Source organism: Syngnathus typhle, linkage group LG15 (assembly GCF_033458585.1).
Source record: "Syngnathus typhle isolate RoL2023-S1 ecotype Sweden linkage group LG15, RoL_Styp_1.0, whole genome shotgun sequence".
Taxonomy (NCBI): domain Eukaryota; kingdom Metazoa; phylum Chordata; class Actinopteri; order Syngnathiformes; family Syngnathidae; genus Syngnathus; species Syngnathus typhle.
The window spans coordinates 2,932,008-2,954,314 of NC_083752.1; the positions used below are offsets into that span (position 1 = coordinate 2,932,008).

The 22,307-nt window shown below is 48.1% G+C and overlaps 5 protein-coding genes across 12 annotated transcripts; all 5 read right to left on the reverse strand.

Annotated features, from left to right (window-relative positions):
• Window positions 1–1,007: 1,007 nt before the first annotated feature.
• On the reverse strand, window positions 1,008–6,695 carry LOC133168065 (pterin-4-alpha-carbinolamine dehydratase 2-like). Of its 2 annotated transcripts, none has more exons than XM_061299317.1 (4): window positions 6,445–6,695; window positions 5,682–5,813; window positions 2,132–2,212; window positions 1,008–1,620 (listed from the first exon to the last, which is right to left on the reverse strand). In XM_061299317.1, the coding sequence occupies exons 1-4, from the start codon at window positions 6,553–6,555 to the stop codon at window positions 1,525–1,527; spliced, it is 420 nt and encodes a 139-aa protein (XP_061155301.1). In that variant the 5' UTR covers window positions 6,556–6,695; the 3' UTR covers window positions 1,008–1,524. The 2 variants fall into 2 exon arrangements, with proteins under 2 accessions (XP_061155301.1, XP_061155302.1); XM_061299318.1 differs by lacking the exon at window positions 6,445–6,695 and adding an exon at window positions 3,836–3,956 and having other exon boundaries at window positions 5,682–5,814.
• A 180-nt stretch (window positions 6,696–6,875) lies between these two features.
• Window positions 6,876–9,128, reverse strand: txndc15 (thioredoxin domain containing 15). Its single transcript, XM_061299315.1, has 6 exons — window positions 8,939–9,128; window positions 8,269–8,555; window positions 8,072–8,209; window positions 7,711–7,874; window positions 7,426–7,556; window positions 6,876–7,352 (listed from the first exon to the last, which is right to left on the reverse strand). The coding sequence occupies exons 1-6, from the start codon at window positions 9,021–9,023 to the stop codon at window positions 7,156–7,158; spliced, it is 1,002 nt and encodes a 333-aa protein (XP_061155299.1). The 5' UTR covers window positions 9,024–9,128; the 3' UTR covers window positions 6,876–7,155.
• Window positions 9,129–9,364: 236 nt separating this feature from the next.
• lg15h5orf24 (linkage group 15 C5orf24 homolog) lies at window positions 9,365–13,192 on the reverse strand. Of its 4 annotated transcripts, XM_061300234.1 has the most exons (3): window positions 12,850–13,192; window positions 12,000–12,223; window positions 9,365–11,791 (listed from the first exon to the last, which is right to left on the reverse strand). In XM_061300234.1, the coding sequence occupies exon 3, from the start codon at window positions 11,766–11,768 to the stop codon at window positions 11,151–11,153; it is 618 nt and encodes a 205-aa protein (XP_061156218.1). In that variant the 5' UTR covers window positions 11,769–11,791; window positions 12,000–12,223; window positions 12,850–13,192; the 3' UTR covers window positions 9,365–11,150. The 4 variants fall into 4 exon arrangements, with proteins under 4 accessions (XP_061156218.1, XP_061156219.1, XP_061156220.1 ...); XM_061300235.1 differs by lacking the exon at window positions 12,000–12,223 and having other exon boundaries at window positions 9,365–11,771; XM_061300236.1 differs by lacking the exon at window positions 12,000–12,223 and having other exon boundaries at window positions 9,365–11,794.
• A 303-nt stretch (window positions 13,193–13,495) lies between these two features.
• Window positions 13,496–19,815, reverse strand: ddx46 (DEAD (Asp-Glu-Ala-Asp) box polypeptide 46). Of its 4 annotated transcripts, none has more exons than XM_061299764.1 (23): window positions 19,675–19,815; window positions 19,277–19,453; window positions 18,942–19,064; window positions 18,773–18,860; window positions 18,470–18,638; window positions 18,146–18,399; window positions 17,952–18,059; window positions 17,697–17,862; window positions 17,502–17,622; window positions 17,255–17,430; window positions 17,015–17,136; window positions 16,861–16,939; window positions 16,261–16,343; window positions 16,010–16,174; window positions 15,766–15,928; window positions 15,494–15,687; window positions 15,265–15,402; window positions 15,047–15,196; window positions 14,713–14,931; window positions 14,309–14,527; window positions 14,036–14,180; window positions 13,851–13,924; window positions 13,496–13,776 (listed from the first exon to the last, which is right to left on the reverse strand). In XM_061299764.1, the coding sequence occupies exons 1-23, from the start codon at window positions 19,689–19,691 to the stop codon at window positions 13,729–13,731; spliced, it is 3,198 nt and encodes a 1,065-aa protein (XP_061155748.1). In that variant the 5' UTR covers window positions 19,692–19,815; the 3' UTR covers window positions 13,496–13,728. The 4 variants fall into 4 exon arrangements, with proteins under 4 accessions (XP_061155748.1, XP_061155747.1, XP_061155746.1 ...); XM_061299763.1 differs by having other exon boundaries at window positions 18,470–18,641; XM_061299762.1 differs by having other exon boundaries at window positions 19,663–19,800.
• Window positions 19,816–20,153: 338 nt separating this feature from the next.
• On the reverse strand, window positions 20,154–22,307 carry camlg (calcium modulating ligand). The gene is made up of 4 exons (XM_061300158.1): window positions 21,973–22,307; window positions 21,167–21,597; window positions 21,022–21,087; window positions 20,154–20,793 (listed from the first exon to the last, which is right to left on the reverse strand). The coding sequence occupies exons 1-4, from the start codon at window positions 22,136–22,138 to the stop codon at window positions 20,560–20,562; spliced, it is 897 nt and encodes a 298-aa protein (XP_061156142.1). The 5' UTR covers window positions 22,139–22,307; the 3' UTR covers window positions 20,154–20,559.

Consider the following 22,307-nt stretch of genomic DNA (forward strand, 5'->3'; position numbering starts at 1 on the left):
GAAATGTTCACATTTTGTGAGATATACAAAATCGATGTTAGCTCATCATAAAATATACACACAAAGTTTACTCAACTACAGAGTGAAAAGCGCACCTGTTTGGGGGAAGGTGCGCTTCATAACATTGAATGTCTTCAAATGTATGCACATATTGGATGTAAATATATTATAAATGTTGTTTTCAGGGAACTTTGGGGTCAGTCCAATTCAGCCTCATTCTCCAAAGTGGCTGCCAGTAAAACATGGAGGTGAATGTTTTGAAAGTGCAAATACAGACCAAGTTGTGAGTGCTAAGCTAACTGCTAAGACAATCCTCACCACCTGCTGGCATTAGCATTGGTCACCTAAAAACAGGTATTATTGCTTTTAAAAGGAACTTTTGGGGTCAGTCCAATTCAACCTCATTCTCCAAAATAGCCACTGGTAAAATGTGAATGAAGTGAACTTTGGAAAGTGACAATTAAGAGCAACTTGCAAAAGCATTAGTGAGCTGTCATACCTTTGCCTGCTTCCATTGGCAAAAGATTCAAGCTTCCGGAAGTTTCTTGTAAGCAACCAATGAGAAATGAGAAAGGGGCGGGGTCTTTAAACGTCATCAGCCAGCAAAATGCTTCTGCTACATTATGGCACTGAAGATGGATTAGGAAATCCTGTCAAGTGGAATCCGGACACTCACAACATAAATCCACATTAGTTGCGTGTGCGCCGGGCGGGAATGCAACACGCACGCAAACGCCCCACGGCTGCACACTCATTTGGGGATTAGGCCAAAATGATTCGTCGGGTTGTAGCCACCGCGTGCAACTGTCAGTGCGTGGCCGCCGAAAGCGGTAGACGTGCAAATAAAAAAATAAAAAATAAAATAAATAAATAAATTAAAAAAAACTGAGAAAAAAAACCAAATGCATGTTTTCTAATTGCTCATCTTTTTTCCACGTTGGTTACCTGTCAGACTCTTCTAAAAAAAAAAAAAAAAAGCCTTTCACAAACAAAGCCCAATTCAAAAATCAGTGTAGAAATTCCATTTATGATTGAACGAAACAAGACAAACATGAACACAGTATTGGACAAAATAAAGTTGGGAAGAGGCAAAGCGGTTTTCAGACTTTTCTGCGAGTGAGCGCTCTTGTCTGGAGGAGCTCTCTTTGGAGCCCAGTCTTGCTGAGGTGGCTTCTTTCTCCTCTTTTTGTTGAGGGGGGATTCTAATGATTTTGTTGTTGGGGGCGAAAGACAAGTGTAAATCAACCCCCCCCCCCCCCCCCCCCTCGCAGCCCTTTCAAAAATACGCCAAAGAATCCACGAGAAACAGAGACTCGGAATAAAACTTTATGCGGTCGTCTGCATAGTCCCTCTTCGCATTTTCGACTGGAAAAAAAGACACTAGCGAGCATCGCGCACGGAATATAGGAAGAAATACATAGAGATGACGCTATGCGGGTGTCTGCAAAGTCATTTTAAGGCGCCTTTTTCCAATACAATAACAATTATAGCAATAATATGCAAATAAATATATATTTGTTGTATTTACATGGAAAGAGCCACCTTGTCAATAAACTTGGCCATCTTGATGTCTCGCTTGGACAGTCCGCCGCAGTCGTGCGTGGTCAATGTGATGTGCACCTGACACACACACACACACACACAGATTTTTTTTATTGGCCAGCAACAGCATTTACATATATTTTGTCATCTTATTAAACGTTTTAGCAATGTATATCTTATTAACACACCTATTAAGAGTTGCAGCATTTATGCAAAGTTTTTTTCATGTATTTTCAGGATTTACTGTTATTGTTAACACACATTTTCTACGTGTGACTTTCTTTAGAATGAACTTTGAAATGAAATAAATCCATAAAAACAAAACCTATATTAAATACTTCAAATGTCAGCTAGCTGTATTGTTAATTTGCTTCATCTGGAAAAGTTTCTTGGGTTTGTAGTCACCTAAAAATGTATATATTTTTTAAAAATGCAATTGTGAAAACGAAATAATGTTGAACAAAAAATAATTGCAATCGATGAATCTCGTAGTGATGTTTTGTATTTTGAGTGCGGTGTGTGTGTGTGTGTGCGGTCCCTGCATATCACCAAGACGACAAGCGTGCCAGCGCGTGTTGTCGGCGCTCACCTTGTTGTAAGTGTTGAACCACTCAGGATGATGGTTCATCTTCTCGGCCTGCAGCGCCACGCGCGACATGAAGCCGAATGCCTGAAAATAAAAATAAAAGCCGTCAAATTCAAAGGACATCTCGGGTGGCAGTAGAAGGAACCCCATTGAGAAAGCTAGCATGAATTGAAAAAAAAAATAGTTAAACAACATCAATGAGAATAAATGGAGTCAGCATAAAAATGACTTTTCTAAAAACATGCCGCTTACTTCCTGTGATCTTTTGGCAGAGCAAGAGAGGCTCATCTGACGCCACGTGCGCACACAGGAAACGGCGGCCGCACACACGCTTCCCATTGGGCGCGCTCCAATCAGGACGCGGGCGGCCATTACGCTTCTTGTAATTATCTACAAAGTCCCCAGCGAAATCCCCGCTCATTGCCCGCCGCGAGGAAAGCCCATTTCGGAGCAATTTCCCACTGCAATCTCAATTAAGCCCCTAAACACTTCCTCCCTGCCTAATTAGATCAACTGAAAGGCCATTGTTTACACGGCGGCCCGCGCCCGCACCTGACATGGGCAAACGGCATCGCCGGCGCAGGAAATTGCGCTAGGCGGCTTCTTTTCTTTCCCAGCGTCGGGAAAAAGTCCGAGCGACGGCGTAAGGTGAGCCGGCAGTCCGATTGGTTATCGGCCCCGCCGATCGATTGAAGTAATTGGCATATTCCTGCAACTTGACCTTGCTGCCACCAATTTGGCGTCCGAGGCGGGTCTGCTTTGTGTCTGCCGTGTCAGTCGTTGTCCTCGCTCAAATGCGACGAGCCCGTTGGACCGTAGGCCCATGGCCGTTGGCGCTTGGTTCGGGTTCCGCTTCAGAACCGCTCTTGTAGTTGGTATGAGCCAAGGTTTATCCTTGCAACATAGTTTTCGACTTGGACAAAATTCTAATGTGTCTTTGACAGAACAAGTCATTTGCTTCAAAGCTAGCATTTGGCTAGTTTGTCAACCTTAGCCGCTAGATAGCTTGTCAACACAAAGCGACAATTTTACAGGATGGCGCTTCTTAGCTTTAGCAAATCCACTGACCCAATTAAAATGCTGTGTTAGCTCATTTTAATCATACTGATTGGAAAATTGTCACAATTATACTGGAGCAACATTTTTGCGTGAGGTCATTAGCTTTTCCAGGTGTAGCAAGTGAGCGTGTACTCGGCTTGAGAGAGTCGAACGTGAAACCAATGAAGAAGAAGCGGGATGCAACACGAACCCTAAAGATGAAGACGTAGATTGGAGAGAAAAAAATGAAGGGGGTGTTAAAGTAGGTGGGGCTCCACTAATCCCACAGTACATATGATTAGGGATTGAATGTCCAGAGAGGTCGCCAGACATTGGCCTTCTCCCTCAGGGGCAGTAACGGGAGTGGCGGGACACAATGGCGGCCAAGTGTTGGAGCAGGGAGGGGTCAGCCTGCTAACGGCCCTCCACTTGGACACGGTCGACAAGGGTCAAGGACTAAGACGGTCAATGTTTGCCTAGCCTGAGCCGAGTCGGAGCCAAACACTCTGAATTGACGTGATTGAACGTACACCCTGGACTGGTCGCACAACTTGCCTGAATGACGTCATTTCAGCCAATCGGAAACCCGAAGGTGCGTAAAACACTGACCCCACCCCCCCGGAGCTGTCAAAGTCCGCTAATTTGACATGACGCTGCGCAGGCCCCCACCTCCAATAATCAGAACCACACCAGTCGATCGCCCCCGACCTCCCCCGATCTGCCATTTTGCAGCTATTACAGCATGATTGTCACACAACACGGGATGAGGCGCTCCGACCGCGACCGCCGCCTGGAAGAAACACATGTCTGTTATTTACAGATCGGCTTTCCGCCGCCGCGCCGTCCAAAAGAGGGCTTAAGACAAGCGCCCGCTCCGCCTTGCCAGGACTAAGTGCATGCAGATCTCTCTCTCTCGCCGGCCCGTGCGTACAAACGCGCGCACATTGTCAGCGCGCCAATCGCGCGCCCGACGCTTAGCGCCTGGCCACGCCCTCCAGGAACCGTTTGAACAGAGGCGGCTAATGAGACCGATGACGGGGTGGCCGCGCCTCTCCTTTGTCCTTCCAGAAGCTTCCAGCTGCTGCGGCGGGCGTGACCTCCGCCAAGGCCCCGCTCTGAGCAAAAGTCTGGAGTCTCGGTTCACCGAGGACGACGGACAATCGGTGTTTATGTTCAACTTTCGAGTCTGCTTTGTGCAATTGCTTCTCAAGAGCGGCGTACGCACCATGCAGAACGGTCGCTGCCAAATGCCAAGCAGATGGTCGCATCCGTAAACAATACGAGCGCATAAACAGACTTTCAAAAAGTAACCTGGCGCCATTAAAAAAAAAAAAAAAGCCGCCATCCAAATCCCATGTTGCCAATAGGAGTGGGCGCCGGCCCCTCCCTGACAGGACGAGCAAAAGTGGGCAACTGGCGAGAGCACTCGCCCGACACTTTCCACTTGCTTTCGTCAAAGGAAAACCAACTGGGGTAACAAGCAAGGAAGGTCAGATGGAAACGCTTCATCTTAAAGTTGGGGAGGGGGCTCTAGCGCCCCCTAAAGGCCACCCGTGAAAGTGAAAAAAGGAAATATTTGGAAGTGCTACAGAATCAGAAAACCTTTCCAGAAAATGTAGTAGTTCTAGTTGAGTAATTTGGGTGATTTTTTTTTATTTTTTAAATAGCATCTTTATTGGAACAAATGTCACAAAGAGGGTATTTTACAGGCAAATGTTTTACTATTTCATTGTTTACTGTCATGTATGGTTTTTATTTGTTTGATTTGATGGCTGAAGCCGCGTCTGAATGTTCTAAACTTCTGCTTCCAAGCCAAGCTTCCTGCGGGACTCGAGTCTGAAGCTCAACTTGCCATGTTGCGCTTCTGTGCCTTGCATCCAAATTGGAATTGTCAGTCTCCTGAGAACTTTTTGTTTTGTGGGCAGAACGAAGCCTCCGCATGTCTGATGAAAAATGAAATCTACAATGGCTTTTGCCAACATTTGTCCAGACAGCAGGCCTGCCAGGATTTTTTTTTTTTTTTTTTTAACGCTGGCCAGATGAAACTTTTTAACCAATTTGATTTGTTTGCAAAAGAAAGGGCCACCTGGCTCGTGTCAGCGTAACGCGGGGTGACACGCGGCGGTAAGGGAAGAGGAGGAGGCGGTCCGCAGGGGGAGGCCGGCCCCCCACTTCAAAAGCAGGGAAGTGTAAAAAGGGCAAAACCAGCACGCTTCCAGGGGCTAAAACAAGCGGCGGGATTAGAGGAAGTCCGCTAAGTGGCCTTGAGCGCTCCCACCAAGTTTTAAACAACTTGGGTGTTTTTTTTCTCTCCTAAATACAATACTACAAATTGTTCCATAAATTTAAACACGAAAATCTTGTCTAGTCACCCTAACTATTAAGCATATGTTGTTTTTGCTCATTCTCCTAAATAGTAAACATTAACCATTTGTTTATGTTTTTAATCCAAATTTATATTAGTAAACAGTAATAACTCTTGCGGTCATATTCCATTTTAATTTTGTGAAGTCACCTGGTTGAAGGTTTTAAAGTGAAGTTCTTTGAAGATGGCATCGCGGTCCTCCACCTCCATCCAGCCCGCGGCCCTCAACTCCATCACGTGCTGGTCCCGGTCGGCTGGAGGGAGCCAATGAGAGTCGGACGACTGCACAAAAGTGAATTTTAACTTTTGCAGTTAAAACGACACATAATAAAGCCGCTACACGCATATTCTAGTAAATAAACCCAGAGATAAAAAAGATGCGTTATGGGTGCGATATCCGCTGGAACCGCTAGACGGCGGTGCAACGCCATTAGCAATGAAAACCGACACGACTTTGCAGGCAGGAACCAACGAATTAATGACTATGAATGGCTGACTCACCTATTTTAAGGCATACAGTACTATTATTATTACTCTCGATTTAACACAATCCGGGCTGGGCTTCTTATGTTTTATGGCTGGATCTTTAATTGGGCGTCGTAAAGTCGTGACAAAAAAATATAAACACGCGTGAAACGCCATCAGTGGCCAACCCCACAGCGTACGCAGAAAACATGATAAAAGTTGAAAAATATCAGATACCTGTCGTCACATTTTTGCCGAATGACTCCTAAAACACTCAAAACAGTCTAAAATTGTGTTTAATCTCGAACTTTACGAGCGCAGACGTTTTTGTTTTTTGAAAGCCTTTGACCAGCAGGGACAGGCGGAAGTTTGACGTCACAGTACGGCCACGCGTATGTAGACTCGCTAATAATTCAAAACAAACACGCGACGTGACTATGTTACTCACCATTTTAGTAGTGTAGTTCCTGGAGATTAGAGCCAGATTGAGGCCGTTGATTTTGGGCAGACCGCGGGGCCAAAGGCTGCTGGCTGCCAGGCTAAACATTAACCAGGACATGCTGTGTGGAGCTCCGTGGGTTGTCCTCTGCCGCCACCGCCGCTCGTCAAGTCCTCTGCACCCTCACAACAAGCTAACACACTCCACTTATCTCCTCACTCTGCACTGGAGCTGTTCACGTCACTGCCTGATTAAAATAACCACTTTCTCCATGCTATGTTACTTGTTAAACATTTCCTACTTTCACTACAAACTGCATCAAGATGACCACGTTGACTGACCTGCCTCTATTAACAGCGAGGATAATTTACAACTTTCTTATTTTACCCCAATTCAGCAATTTAAACTGTATACAATTGGACACACACACACAGAAGCAATTTTCTTTCTCGTTTGACAGGAAATGACTGTTTTATCGGAAAATGTCAAATATGTTAAGCATCCAATAGTAAGAGAGGTACACACGCACAGCAACAATTGCTACACTGTTGAGGATTTTCCCTTGCTTCCAATTAGTCAGAAATATTGCTGATTAACGGATGTCTGTGATTTCCCCCAGTCACATCAAGTCTCCCACAGTGGAAAAACCACCTCAAGGCAGTGCCTTCAAAAGAAACGTCCTCCGTAAAAACATTGGGTCTTTTCCATCTGGCCTTTGGCTCAGTCCTGATGTTCGTGCTCATGTCCCGGGATGAGCCAGCGGATGCCGTCAGTGCGGAGGATCCCGTAGGTGGTGAATCCGGCGATGAAGAGCACGGAGAAGACCAGCAGCCAGTCCACGCCCTTGACTGGCACGCCGGCAAGGGGGCCCAGGCGGTCGGCGTCCGTCACGTTCCTCTCCGGCCCCGCCTCCAAGCCTTGGAAACAAGCGCATGGCTGCGGTCATTTATCAAGCAGCTTTTGGACCCGCGCGGCACGTTGGTTATTCACCCGTCTGGTTGGTGATGAAGGAGGCCAGCGTGTCCAGGGTTCTCTCGGTGTGGTTGAAGCGAGCCATGGGTTTGGCTCCTTGGAAGAGGAGGATGTTGGGCACCGCCACCGTCCCGAATCGCGTCGACAAGCTGACAAAAAAAATGCCCGGAGGCTTTGGACTGTGTTGCTTGTTGGGTTTGCATTGCCACCGCCTACAAGATGGGAGTGGAACTGCACAGACCGTGAGCCAGTCGGCCATCCACACTGCGTTCTCGTGAACCTAACACAGTCGGCGGCGCTCACCTGCTGTGCTGCGAGGCGTCCAGGGCCAGGAAGTGCACGGCCGGAAAGACCCGAGGCAGGGCGTTGAAATGCGGCGCCAGGCCGGCCGAGAACTGGCACCAAGCCGTAAAGAAAAGCACTACGGAGCACTCGCTGCCGTTGACGTTCAGAAACTCCATCAGGTCCTGAAGGGGATGTCAAGATCGGTCTTTGAAAAAATACCAAGGCCTTTACTTGTACAAAGTTTGGGCTTCACATAATCTCAGTCTCAATTTTTTTTAATATCACAGAAACCCGACATATGAGGTTGTCTAGACTTTTTCTTTCTACTGCAGTTCCTTCAATGAAAAGTGCTGCAGAGTGTGTGATGAAGGCATGTTACCTGCGACGCGTTGAGGACATTAACGCTCAAGGCGTCCACGCTGCTGACGTTCTTCTGCTCGCAGTTGACCTTGAAGGTCTTCGTGGCCTCCGCGTTCTTCTCCTCAGCGCCATGAGGGTGGACCATTTCCAACGCGACCTAAGCCACCAGAACCGTCAAAACAAGTCGGCACACGCGACGAGGAAATCGCCTCTTACCTGCTGGGACGACTCGGCGTCCTCGGCGCCCGCGGTGAGGCACTCTGCGCCATCGTCGCACGGCGGCGAAAAACCCGACTGGAAGTCTTTGACGTTCTTGAGGAAGAGAGACTCCATATCGAACGGGTCGACGGGGGCCTCGCTGACCATCACGGCGTCGGCCATCTCGGCCGTTTTGAACTGACGCTTGTGGTACCTCGGCTCTTCGCCCTCCACAAAGTCAGGGATGCCCTCAGACTGCAACGTTGCAGCCGATTCCTCTTCAGATGGCATTGACTCATCGTGCTCTGGGAAAGCAATTTTAAAGTTCAAAGGTAGTGGTCAGTTGTAGTCGTTGACTTATAAGAATGGCAAAGACATCAATTTACTCTGTTTGTGCAAAGAGAAATATTTAAATTGTCATAGTAAATTGAGATTGAATTCAAATGCTTATAGTGTTTTTTTAAAACGGCGTGTTTAAGCTTTATCCCTAATATTGTGGCCAGTGATGACAGATCTCGCCAAAAGTGGAAGACGTAAACGCACATTACAACTCAAGTCGTCGAAACTAGCTGATGAAATGAATTACATGTGAAGGAATACTTCATTTTGAAGGATTATGAGCGTCAGTTTGCCCTCCGACCTGTCATGTTTTGCTAGCACAGCGACTGCTAAGCTAGCCGTAACTTACCGTGGGATGTCACCGGCCAAAAGCTCAATACCAAAATGAACGAAACACAACATAGTCTAAGACTCGCCGAAACAGTCCCCGACATGTTTCTTAAGGAAAAGAGTAAAAGTTGTGTGTCGCTCCCGTTAAGACATGTTAGAGCCGGTGAAGTCAAATGCGCGAGGTGGAACTAATGTTTGCGAGTTTAACAGCGGACGATTTAGAATGTGACACGGTCAGTCCCTACGTCATTGTATTTTACTACGTAACACACTTTCAATTAAGTTCATAATTCTTTTGTGATTTATTTATTATTCCAATAGGGTTTTTTGTTGTGTTATGAGGCAATTTTAAAAATCCCCAAAATTGTGAATGTTATTTGTAAATATTTACAACAGCAATAAAAAGACAAGTGAAATGTCCAGCAAATGGGAGGGGAGAAATAAACAAGTTTCACTTCTGTCTTTATTACACAACTGTTGGACATTCCACAACAAGCATGCAGAAGTAATATGAACAAGTGTATACACAGGGGGATGAAAAAGTTGTTTTAGTTTGTTTTCACGTGTCACCGTTCACACGTCAACACATGATTTACGCGTCGTGACGTCATACTGGTGACGACAGCAGGAAGAAATGACTTCAGTCCATCTATGTGCACTTTCCCCGACATTTCCTGCACAAAACCACATCCCTGATGACCAATTTCTTGCACTCTTCATTTCTCTCGGACATAAATACATTCCAAAGCCTTGAAAAGAAAGTTTGCTCACAGTGCATCTGGACAACCTTTAGTAATTAAAGTCCTCTGACCAACAAATGATAACATAACAAATGTTTATTATTACAGTATATACAGGTGCATCTTAATAAATTAGAATATCACGGGAGATCTGCCACAATATGTGAATAATCGTAATATAGACACCATGTAAAAAAACTTTTTCTACTTTTACGCCTGCATCACATTTTAACTTATTAAAACAGAATACACACAATTAACCAAACAAATATGAAGGAATGGGAAATAATATATAGTGTCTGAAATGAGCGAGGGTGTGCATTGGGCTCTTCGACCGCCAGCCTAAAAGTGCAAAGGGGAGTGAATGAGCAACCAACATTTCAATGCTTGAAATTATTTTAGATAAAGAAATTGGGTAGAAATGGGACTTTTTTCAAACTACCAAATTCAAATTTATTGAGATGCACTTGATTGAATTTGTGAATTCAACCTGACACTTGTTGAATGTCCGCAGCCTCAAAATGGTGTCTACGGAAATATTACATATATTCATTTAGGAAAAAAAAGAAAGACTAATCTAATGTGAGGAACATTTACAGTGTGTTTTACAGGCACCTCATTCAGTCGCTCTGAGCCAAATGAAAGTTGTTTTTTCTTTTGTTTTCTTTTTTTGACAAAAAAAAACTTTCATACTGAAATGAATGACATCGTTGCTATTCTTTGGTCCGGGTGAGCCACGCGCATTTTTTTTTTTTTTAATCAAAAGATTAGCTAAAACATTGTTGAGTATGAAAGTTGGGACGCTACAAGACATGGAACATGATTATTGCACCAAAGGGAACATTTTTGGAGTGCTTAGCAGCACAAAAAGGGCCAAACGGGCGAGTTTTGCACTTCTTTTAGAAAGTCGGCAGTGCGTTCTACGAAGAAAGAGTAAAAAAAGTTGTAAATACTGTATCGACAATAATGCAAAAATTGAAAAAGGTGAAACAATAAAACGAACATTAGAAACAATAAATATCCATAAAATAATGTACATTGCTTCTGACTAAGCAATTCCTAAATTAAAAAAGTAAAAACTTTTATTGCAGGGGGTGGCCATGGTAGTGTAGTTTGGTGTAGACATTGGTTTGGCCCGATCACAAAAACTGGATTGGATGAAAAGAAAAATCAGTGGATACAAATTGACGGCGAAACTCTGTGTCATTACACAAACACACACTCGCACTGGAACAGTCCAAAAAAAATAATAATGAAGCCACGTCCATGTGATGTCCAACTTGCATGCAAACTGGATCCATGTCCGGAATGATGGATTCCCCTTTTTCAAAATTGCTGTTCGAGGGTTCTAAATTGCTGGAGGCAACATTTGCGATGCCTTCACAGGACGTGCGGTCGCACAAAGGTCTCCTTCTGGAGCGCGTCGAAATGTTGTTAGTGAGATCGTAGAAAAGAATCCAAAATTCCAACGGCATCGGGTTGAACGATACCTCACTCGGCATCGGTCTTGTCCTTGCAGGAGGCTTCGCAGAGGATCTCCTTGTGCGCGAGTGGGTACGGGAAGGCGGCCCCGCTGCAGGACCCGCCGAATGGCAGTTTGTTGAGTCGGGAGAGGCCCTTGATGCTGCCGGGTGGCCGCCCGGGGCTCACCTTGTAGCCCGCCGCCCGGGTGGTGCCCAGTGGCCTCCCGGGACTGGTTTTGAAGCCGGCGGCGCGAGTGGTGCCCAACGGGCGCCCGGTGCTGGTCCGGTAGCCGGCCAGCTTGGTGGTGCCCAGCGGGCGTCCGCGCCGCCCCGTCTTGCCGGCGCCTTTGCTCTTTTTCTTACTGCCGTCTTCCGCCGCCGGGTCGCCGCTTTTGCCGTCAGGGAGCTTGGCGGGCCCCAGGACGTCTTGTCGGGGGCACGCCATAGGCTTAAGCCCAGAGCCGACAGGCGACGCCATTGGGCCAAGAGTCATTTGGACGGATGAAGGCGGTGGAGGAGGCGTGTAGAACTTGTTGGGCTGCGTGGAGCACAGGTCAAAGTGTGCGGCGGGGTGGCGGGTGTCCTCGGCCAGGCACGACGGCCGGGCGCTCATGCAGAAGTCGCCGCTCGTCACCTGGCGCATCATCTTCTGCGTTGGGGGCGGGATAGCTGCTTAGATGGGCATGTATCGGTGAAAATGTTTTACAGTACTCCATCATGAGCAATGTTTGTCTGAATAATTCATGTCTGAAGCAACGAGGAGCTAACGGCAACGAGCGGAGCTTGCGGAAGAAAGCCAAATTGAAGAGAAACAAAGCAAAAAGGTTTGGGGGGACAAAAAGATACTTTGCTATTGATGGTGGAAAACAAAACTCACCAATGTCGCCTTGGATGACTCGAGTGCAATGATTTCAATGCTGTTTTGTGGCTTAATACGATTATGGACGTTGGTTCACTCCTCATCCTCTGCAATTTGCACATATGTACTACACTATCGGCCGGCAGAAAGACACTCAGGAAGACGCTGTGATCACGACGCCTTTGATGCACTGGTGCAAAGAGACTTTGAAATGCTCCTCTCTCATCTAGAACTGCTTAAAACTACAAGGCACAAAGAAGGATGGTTATGTTTGTATGATTGCCAATCTTTGTTTTGTTGTTTGAACTGTTCGGAAAGCGCTATATAACTAAAGATGTATTATATTGACCACCTCATCTGGATGTTCTTTGGATTCATGTGTGAAATGAGATGGTATATAAATATGACACCACAAATGTATTTATAAAGGCTATGTGGTAGGCTGTGACATTTTCAAATTAGGAAATAGGCGCCTTGGCTCAGTTATTTAGGAGAAATATTTTTTCAATGGCAATTGTCAACACCAGGTCTGCGAAATAAATGTTTTTTTGTCTTCACGTCCTGTGCGAGCACTTTCGACATGAAAGGGCAGAGACATACGTAATTGATTTCTCGGGAGGTGCGTGGAGCACTCAACGTACTTGTACTATGGGGGTGTCACTCATTCACAAAATATTTTTTTCTTTAAAAGTAAATTGGACACCGCTCACTTGCTTACGGTTCTGGCATCTTTTTTTCCAGTGTGACGAAACGGCGAGAAGTGCACAATGGTTCTTTTAGCATCGATGCTATTTAATAGCGGAGATGTCAATAATAAAACAAAAGTCCGTGTTAGCAATTAGCACTATTTAAAGAATGAGATTGTTACCTTGCTGCAACGTTTGTCTGGCCTCGGCGCGGAAGGAGTTAAGGAGGGGAAAAAATAAAAAGATTTTTCATCCCTTAGAGCGCAAAAGGGTTCATTTTTGCCCCTTCACGACACCGCTTTCTTCTTTCTTGCCTCTCGAACGGAGGGGGGGGGGGCGTCACCGCATCCCACGGCCGTGTTTTCAAACGCCAAAATATGAAATATAGCTTCAAAAATACACAAATATAAATTTTATCTTCTGGCTCCGCAGCTTTAGATGAGAAAAGCAGCCATTTTCCATTAAAAATTAATAAGCGTCGAGAGCGCTGTCGAACGCGCATGCGCACAAAGGAGACCCTCGGTCTCTCTCGCGTCCCCGCCCCCTCCTCCTTCCCCACAGTTGATGTCGATTTGTTGACCCATGAAAGTCCATTTTTATACGCCAAATATTAACATTTACAAACACCAATCGCCCCAAAACAAACCATTTTGTTCACCTGCTCCCCCGTGTTAATCTAGTTCTATCGCGAAGTGCCTTTGGAACGCCTACATCAACCCCAGTGTACCCCACCACTTATAAATAATATACAAAGTAGACTCTTAAATAATGTAAAATGCAGTCTGCATTGCAGCCCCATATATTAATACAAATGAAAAAAACATGACGTCCTCACCAACACGATTTATTTAAGGGGGGGGGGGGTTAAAAAAAATGGATTGCTTTTTTTTTATACAAAGATGAAACTCGGAAAAATTGCGCAAGGGTTCAGTGATGACGTTGATTTGTAGCTAGGAGCTACATATATTTATACAAAACAAAAACATTGAAAACCCGTGAAAATGCAGGAAGCGTTTTTTTTAAAAACAAAAAAATATTCTTTGATGACAAGTCTCCTTTCTTTACAACACTTTGTATCGTCCTTTACTAGTTGGCTGGTAGGAGTTTTGCTGGAAAAGAAAATATGTTTTAATAAATACATGTTGACCAGGGCAACACAATGATGAATTAAAATGCTACTTACTAATCTGATGAGTTCTTCCTTGATAAGACGCGTGATCTCTGTTTTGGCTTTTGTCACAGCCAACTCGTTTGCACCTAGAAATATTCCACAGTTTAGAATCAACACGAAATCAAACTTTTAACCTCCGGGGCTTGTGGAAAAATCAAAAAACACGTACGAGCTTAGCTTTTCTTGCAAATACGTACTTTCAATGGCCAGGTAGATCTTGCGCTCTCCCTCCTTGGGCTCCTTGCCCGGTGGGAAGTAGGTTCCTCTGATGGTGATGGCGGCCTCCGAGTACTCGCCGATCCTCTGCAGGGCTTCCTTGGACGTCACCTTCCACCTGGCCGTCTGTGGAAGAGCGCAATCGAATTGAAAAGTGACCCAAGATTGTTCTCTCGAGATGCATGACTCATTTGCACAAGATAAGACAAGTGGCAAATGTCAAATGAAACATGAATTGTAGGGACGCGTCCCACCTGCGGGAAGTCGTTGATCTCCAGCTCCTCCTCGTAGCGCTTGACCGTCTCCGACTGCTCGGCAGCCTGCCGCTCCTCCTCCAGCTTCTCCACCGGCGTGTAGTTGAGCTTGGCGTTGATCTTCTCGGCCAGCTGCTCGGCGATGGTCTTGGCTGACACCGACGGCGTCATGATGGTGCCGCCGCGCAGGATGGCGTTGGTGGCCTGCTGCATTACATCCTGGAAAACGCCAGACGTCTGCTCGTTGAGCTCGGGGGAATGCAAAGCGTTCGTAAAAAACAAAACAAAAAGTCGATCCCAACATTGTCGGGCTCAAGTCAGAAGCTCGAGGTGCTTCTTGATGATAGTTTCAGAGCAAGGGCAGAGACGGTTTCCTCGTGACGCAATGTTATTGGTCAACATACCTGAGCTTCGGCTCCCAGGTTCTTCTGGGCGTTGATCTTGAGCGCCAGTCGCTTGGCCATCTCCAGCTTCTGGATGTTTCCAGCAGACGTTGGTCCCAGCCCTGATAGCCCGCTCAACGAGCCCGACGAGCCGCCCGATGAGCCGCCTGACGCTCCGGGTGCCATCAGGTCCTTGACGCGCTTCTTGGAGTTGAACATGCTCTCGATTTGCTCCTCAATCTGAAAGGGGAATTTTACATTTCGGGGGCTGAGTTGGCGTGACAATTTCTCTGGGAAGGCTCCGATTTGTCCCAGCAAGGACGCAGCCCACTTGGGGCCCGTTTGAGTTCCTCACATCCAGAGCTCCATCCTCGTCGTCGGAATCTTGCAGTCCCAGCGCCGCCTTCTGCAGCTTCTTCCTCTCATTGGCCAGCGCGTGCTCCGTCTCGTCAAACTTGAAGCCTTTGCCCGAGAAGCCGCTGCTGCTCCTGATGCTCTTGCCCTCCTGCGACGGTGGCGACACGCCAATCAAAGGCCGAAGAGCTCCTGACGGAGCCGCTTTCTTTGTCTTACCGCTTTCTGCTGGTCTTTGAAGGAAGCCCAAAGCTGCTCCAAATCAGCCGGGACGGGGGAGCCGGACAGCTCCAAGGCTTTGATGATGTCGCCGGCGTATCGGACCTGATCCCCCGTGATGAAGGTGTAGGCGAATCCCTGGAACGAACGAGCGGACAATTCCAAAAAATTTGACGGTCGTTTTTTTCGCTCTTTCGAGAAGATGACGATGGCCGCATTGGGGGCGGACCTTGTTGCCTGCTCGGCCCGTGCGTCCGGCCCTGTGCACGTAGTCCTCGTAGTGGTTGGGGCAGTTGTAGTTGACCACCAGGATGAGTTGCTTGACGTCCAGGCCCCGCGCCGCCACCGAGGTGGCCACCATCAGGCGGCAGGCGCCGTTCTTGAAATCGTTGATGACGCTGTCGCGATCGTACTGGTCGATGCCTGCCGAGGAAAGCCGCCGAGTAAGGCTATGGAAAAGGAGGGCGGGCCGAAGCGCGAGGGCACAAGTGGCCGCGTTACCTCCGTGCAGGGACATGCAAGGGTACGAAGCCTTCATCAGGTCTTTGAGGAGAGCGTCGGCGTGCTCCTGCTTGTCCACAAAGATGATGACCGAGCCCTTCTCCTGATAGTGGCCGAGGATCTCCAGCAGCTTCAGGAACTTCTGGTCCTCCTCAATTACCAGCTGCAGGAAATAAAACAATGAGATTCAGCGGCTGCGGTGAACTCGCGAGCTCGGAGAGCTTAGCACATCCCGGAGACTCACCACGTGCTGCTCCACGTCCGAGCAGACCACGCTGCGTCCGCCCACCAGGATCTCCAGCGGCCTGGATAGGATCCTGCGAGCCAGGGCCTCCATGGCTCGAGGGAAAGTGGCGGAAAACATCACCGTCTGCCGGTCCGGGCGAACGTTGTCCACGATTCGCATGACCTTGGGGTGGCAATTGGGCGTCTGTGACAAATGTCCGCGAACGCGGCGGCGGGCGGGATGGTCGGCGGCGCGCGCCCGGTGCCCACCTGCGGCTCGAAACCCATGTCGAACATCCTGTCCGCCTCGTCCAGCACCACGTACGTCGCTCTGCGCAGGTTGGTGACGCGACCTACACGTCAGGATGGACAACCATCAGCCGAGTGTGAACATCCCACTTCGTAACATCATCAACTTGTGCGCCGCCGCGGACTACTTTAAGGTGGCAACTTTTCAAATTTGGTCAAACGCGGCTCGTTTTTTTTTTTTTGGCTCAGGTCTTGCGTACCATCTTGGCGAGGGACCTGAAAAAGTCAGAAAACAGCCTCAAGATACAAAACAAGAGATGGTGACCGTAGGCCTTTTCACCTACAGAAGGGGGAAAAAAAACATAATGCAGATTACCTCGCATGTGTGGAAGCCACAGAAGCCGCGTCAACGCACGTGCGCTCGTGACACTTTCCCATCACATTTTGGCGACGAGCTCGCCAAAAACGCAAAGCACCGTATTTGCTCTTGTTGACTTGATGAAAATAAATCAAAGCCATACGACGCACGAAAATCACGCTTTCCTTCCAGGCGGCTCCAACAACAGCGGGGAAAAAAAAGCTCCTGGTGGCCATCGACGATCAAAAGATGGGAGCACTCACCGCTGTTGGCGCCCAACATGTCAATCATTCTGCCCGGCGTGCACACGATGATCTCGGCTCCTCGCTTCAGTTCGGCAATCTGGTGCAAAAGGGAGGGTCGACTCACGAGTGCTGCCGCCAGATGTGGGAGCGCAACGGCCGGCCGTCTTTATACCTGCTCGCTGATACCGGTGCCTCCGTAGACGCACACCACCCTGAGCCCCAGCGACTTGGTGAACTTCTTGCACTCCTTGGTGATCTGCAGGGCCAGTTCTCTGGTGGGCGTCATGATCACGGCTGAGGGAGGACAACCACACATCGTTTCTTCCCTCCGTTTTCTACAGCGCCGGACTCCAAAAGTGTATTTAAAAAAAAAAAAAAAAGGAGCCGGGGAGCAAAAAGGTGCGCCTCTTACCGATGGGCCCCTCGGACTCCTCCAGTGGCCTCTGGTCCACGATGTGTCTGAACATGGGCAGGAGGAAGGCGACGGTTTTGCCGCTGCCCGTCTTGGCGATGCCAATGAGATCTCGGCCCGACATGACGGCGGGGATGGCCTGGGCCTGGATGGGGGTGGGCTTCTCGTAGCCTTGCCTACAATTGGGTAAGAGAGGTCAAACTTTGTCGCCACGGACTGACCATTCGCCATCGACGTTGCTACTGACTTCTTGAGGGCATTGAGGATCTTCATGGACACGCCGCACTGCACCCAGGTCTTAATGGGCTTGGGGCAGCCTTTCCCCTTTACCGTAATTCCCTCCAGTTCCAGCCGGTATGCGATCACGTCTGGAAGAAATCACAGACGGGTTGGAATCGCTCTGCCGGGAAACTCGACATGGACCCCCTCGCCAAATACGAACCCTCGTTGGACATCCGGGCCAGATCGGGCACCTCCACGTAGAAGTTCTTGCGGTAGGGCTCGTATTGGATCTTGCCGTGGTCAACGGGTTCCAGGATCTTCCGCTGCTTGGTCTGAAAGCCCGTCAGCGCCGTCTGCAAGTCCACTTCCTCCTCCTCCGACGAGTACTGAAATTGTGGCAGAAATGAGTTGGCTGGCTTTATTCGACTCGCACGAAAAACTCCCCAATGGCACTGACGGGAAAAGCTCACTATACCTCCATGGCGTCCTGGTCGTTCTCCATCAGCTCGCCCTTTTTCTTGTGAGTCTGAGGCCCTTTTTTGGTTTTGACCACCGTCACCACTTTGGTTATCATCGCTCCCTTCTGTTGATGGGGATCACAACAAATCAATAAGGAGTTTGCTGTAATTCACTTCAATTAGGGACTTTTTTCCTCGACTGTCCGCTCACCTTGTCGCTTCCTTTGACGCCTCCCATATTGAACTTCTTCACCTCCTGCTTGACCTCCTCCATGTAGGCGTCCAACGGGTCCACGTCGTCCTCGTCGTCCTGCATCTCGGCGGCGGCGGCAGCCTCCGCATCCTTCTCGCCTTCATCCATCTTTTCCTCCTTGGGCTCGGTCTCCTTGGCTTCCCCTTTGCCTTCAGCATCCTCGTCGTCTTCGTCATCCCCCTCTGCGGGGACGGGGGTGTCCTCGTCGTCATCTGTAACGAGGATGGCGGCGTTGAGAGCCGACAGAGCGCGAGGCGTGCGTTTGCCGTGGCCCGCGCTTACCGTCGTCGTCTTCGAGACTCCACTTCTTGCCCTGCTTCATCTCCTCCAGCTCTTTCTTGATCTCGCCGATGTTCTCGATGGCCTTCTTGCGCTGCTCCTCGCGCCACTTCTCCACTCGCTCCTTCCGCTTCCTCATCTCCTCCTCCAGCTTGTTCTGGTCAAAGTCCTGCTGCTGGGGGGCGCACGTTAGACGGCAGTTGTCACATTTGATTTTCGGCCTGCGCCAATTGGTGACTTGTAGACAGATTAGAATGCTCTTTCTGGGCGCTGGAGAAGTTTTCTCACAATTTTCACAAAACTTACATCCTCAACTTTCTCCTCTTCCTTTTCCTCCTTAATTTTCTTCTTTTCCGTCACAACATCAAGATTTTCTTTCTCTTTGCTCTTTGCCCTGCAAAAAAGTTAAAAGGGGACACCTTCAGAATTTTAAGTGTAAGTGTTATGCACCACTTTTTGGGTTAAGAAGACGGACTTTTCTTCGGTTTTCCTGCTCTTGCTGGGGCTGGCAGAGCGCGACCTCCTGGCTCGGCTCCTGCTGCCTGACCTCTTGCGTTCTCTGCTTCTGGATCTCCTCCTTTCCCTGCTCCTGGACCGTCTGAGCAGAAGAAGAATGAGATCACTCGAGAGAAAAGTAGCTTTCTTCTTTAACTTGTATACATGGTGGGTGTCTGCAGGGCCTGACCACTCATCAAGTGTACAGGTAACCAAGTAAACGTTTGGTTTTCGCTGCCAGTTGACTCAAATGCACTTGCATTTTCCCAATTAGTTGTGTTTGGCAATTTGTTTACAAGTGCCCTTTAGACTCACCTGGCTCGCTTTCTGTCTCGGGAACGGGAGCGAGAGCGGGTCCTGCGTCTGTCTCGGCTCCGCGACCTCTCTCTCCGGCTTCGGTCCCGGTCGTCCTTCTTGGAACGCTTGTCCGGAGAGCGACTCCTCGAGCGGCTACCGGAGCGCCGGGGAGACGTCGAACGTTTCCTGTAATGTCTTAACAACACAATAATAGTGGCATCGTTAACACGAATCATGGGTGGGAAAACTATTACTAGGATGGGATCGAAATCAGGCGGGCGATGTTTCGTCAAGTGAAACCACGAAGGCTCCGTTAGCACGCTAATGTTAGCTTTCTCGATTATCTCGTTGGAGAGACGCGGGTTGATTCTAAATGAGTTGAAATAGAAAAAAATTGAACAAACTTGCGGGCGTACCGCGACTCGCGACCCATGGTGACGGCACGAAGTTGAGTCGTAAAACAAGTGGTCAATTAATCCTTGACGTCGGTGCAGCGCTTTCACGGGGGCTGGCGGGCTGCTTCCGTTCAAGTCTGCTACGTCACTAACGTGCGACACATGCCGTGAAACTGTGGCGCCCGAACTACATTGCGCCACCAAGAGGTGGGAGGTACTCATCATTTTTTAATCTCACTAAATAACTGGACAAACATTTAATACTCTTGAATAAATATGTAAATCATAATGATTACGGTACAATATGCGCCCTTTTCCATTGGTATATATAGGCTAATGTCAAACTGAGCAAGGCATTGTTTCATGTTTCACGTAATAAGTATCAGGAAAAGAAACCATTTTCCAAGGACTCGATGTTGTTCTTACGCTTTTAAATTACAAGTTTGAATTTAGTGTTATAAGTTGAAAGTCGCTAAGTAAAAGAAGACATGACAGACTGGTTGTATTCGTTTGGCTTAACTGTTTTAATAATGTCAACACTGAATTAGTTCACATGTATTTGCAATATGTATTTCCAAGGGCAAAATGCGATACGAATGATAGCAGATTGGTCTGCAGGTGATACACACGTTGCTTACATCTGAAAAACTGTCACGATAATAAATTAAAAAAAGAGGCATCAGCGAGTATGTAGAAATCGCGTAAGGCGGACGTGGAACACTAAAGCGGAGAGTATACTGGTATCTCGACCTACGAGTTTAATTCCAACTGAAACTAAGTTGATGACTCAATTTTCTGAAACCAATGTACCTCATTAAAATGCCATGACGGTGGACTTAGGGTAACAATTTTGTGTCCGCGTTTGACCGTCCTCTTTAATAAAGTGCATCGGGGGAATTGGCTCGGTCACTGTGCCGTTGCCGCCGCAGGAGGAGCCCCCCCGCCCTGGTCGCCGGCCTCGGAGCCAACGAGGAGCAGGACCTGATGCGACAGGATGAAGGTGAAGAAGTAGGCGCAGAGGTCGGCAAAGACGTCGCCCATGCGCCGGTACGTATCCATGGAGCGGTTGATGACTTCGCCGGGGATGCCCGACAGCAGCAGAGCGGTGGTGAGCACCGTGGTCTGCGTCTTCTTCTCCACCTACAATCACAGCGATCAACATTGTCCAAAGATATTGTTACGCTAATCTTGCACTCAACAAATAAAACAATAATTTAATTAAAATGAAGGATTTTTTTCATTTAAAAAAAACCCAACATGTTTTCCAATATAAATAAGAAACTTAATTAAAAGTCAAAACTAACTAAAATGAGAAAAAAAACAAGCAATTCTAACCCAAGCAGCTTGATCTTGAGTGTGGAAACTCACCTTGGGAAAGTATTTGGACAAGCCCATGAAGGCCAATTCCAGCGTCAGAAATGGAGCAAATATCGACTAAAATCACAAAAGCCCAAACAGAGCGTCACCTTGCGGTCAAAACATCTCAAAAAAAATGCGACTTCTGATGACTCACCAGATACTTGCAGACAAACACTCGGACGAAAATGGCGAGGAGGACGCTGCAGACCAGCCTGAAAACGGCGAAGGGGTCAAACTCTTCGCTGTCAGCTTCACTGTCCTGCGACGGCTTCTCACTGCCCATCAGGCCCTTAAGCTTAAGGGCATCGTCAAAGCGGGAGAAGTACTGCTGGAGGCCGCTGGGGTCGTCCCCTGCCACCATCTCCGCCTTGGGCCTCTGCCGGACGCCTCGGAGGTGGCTGTCTACCAGCGCGGTGTCGCCCGGCAGGGGCGAATCTCTCCTCTCCGGGGTGGCGCCACGAGACAGGCTGGCTGACTCCGCCAGGAAGGGGGAGGGTCTTTGGGACGGCTGGGAGGACGCCCACGCCTCCGTGCGGTCCAAATCCAGGTGGAAGCGGGGTTCAGGGCGACGCAGGGGTGACCCTCCTGGGTATATGTGATGACAACCAATATGTGGGGGAGAAAAATAGTGTTGGTTTTTTTCATTGTGGTGCATGACTTGGCCACTGGGGACAGTATAACATAAACATAGACACGAAGAAACAAAGAGTCACCGCAGATGAAAAAAAATATAAGTACTGTGCTTTCTAAATGTGCTGCTCTATTGTTGTAGTTCCTTAAAGATTGATGAAGCCGCAATTAAAAAAAAATACAAACCAAGAAGTACCAATCGTTAATTATAGAGGTGGTTTTACAGAATTCGCCTTCAGCCCTGATGTCATGTCATGTCGATGGGAGAGCAAATCCAGCGTCAGTTCGTGTTCAGAAATGTGTCCAAAAGCAGGCTGTAAATGAACGTACCGTTACTGTCAGCCTCATTCTTGGTGTAGCCTACGATTCTGTTCATCCTGTCTTCTGAATTCATGAGTAGCTTCCTTCTGCGGATCTCCGCTCGCCTCTGCGTCGCTGACAGCGACGAGCCCGCCGTCGTCGTTTTATTGTCAGCGGCTGCTTCAGCAGGCTCCATGTTTTCAAAAGAATAAGCACGCGTCAACCAATACAGAATTAAGCACTGAAAAACATCAAAAAGAATTAAGCACTGAAAAATATCAAAATTGCGGCAATAAGTCGTTGGCCTGGACACGGCCGAGAATTATCACGCGCAACACTGACTGATCCGCCGCTGGTGTCGCGCG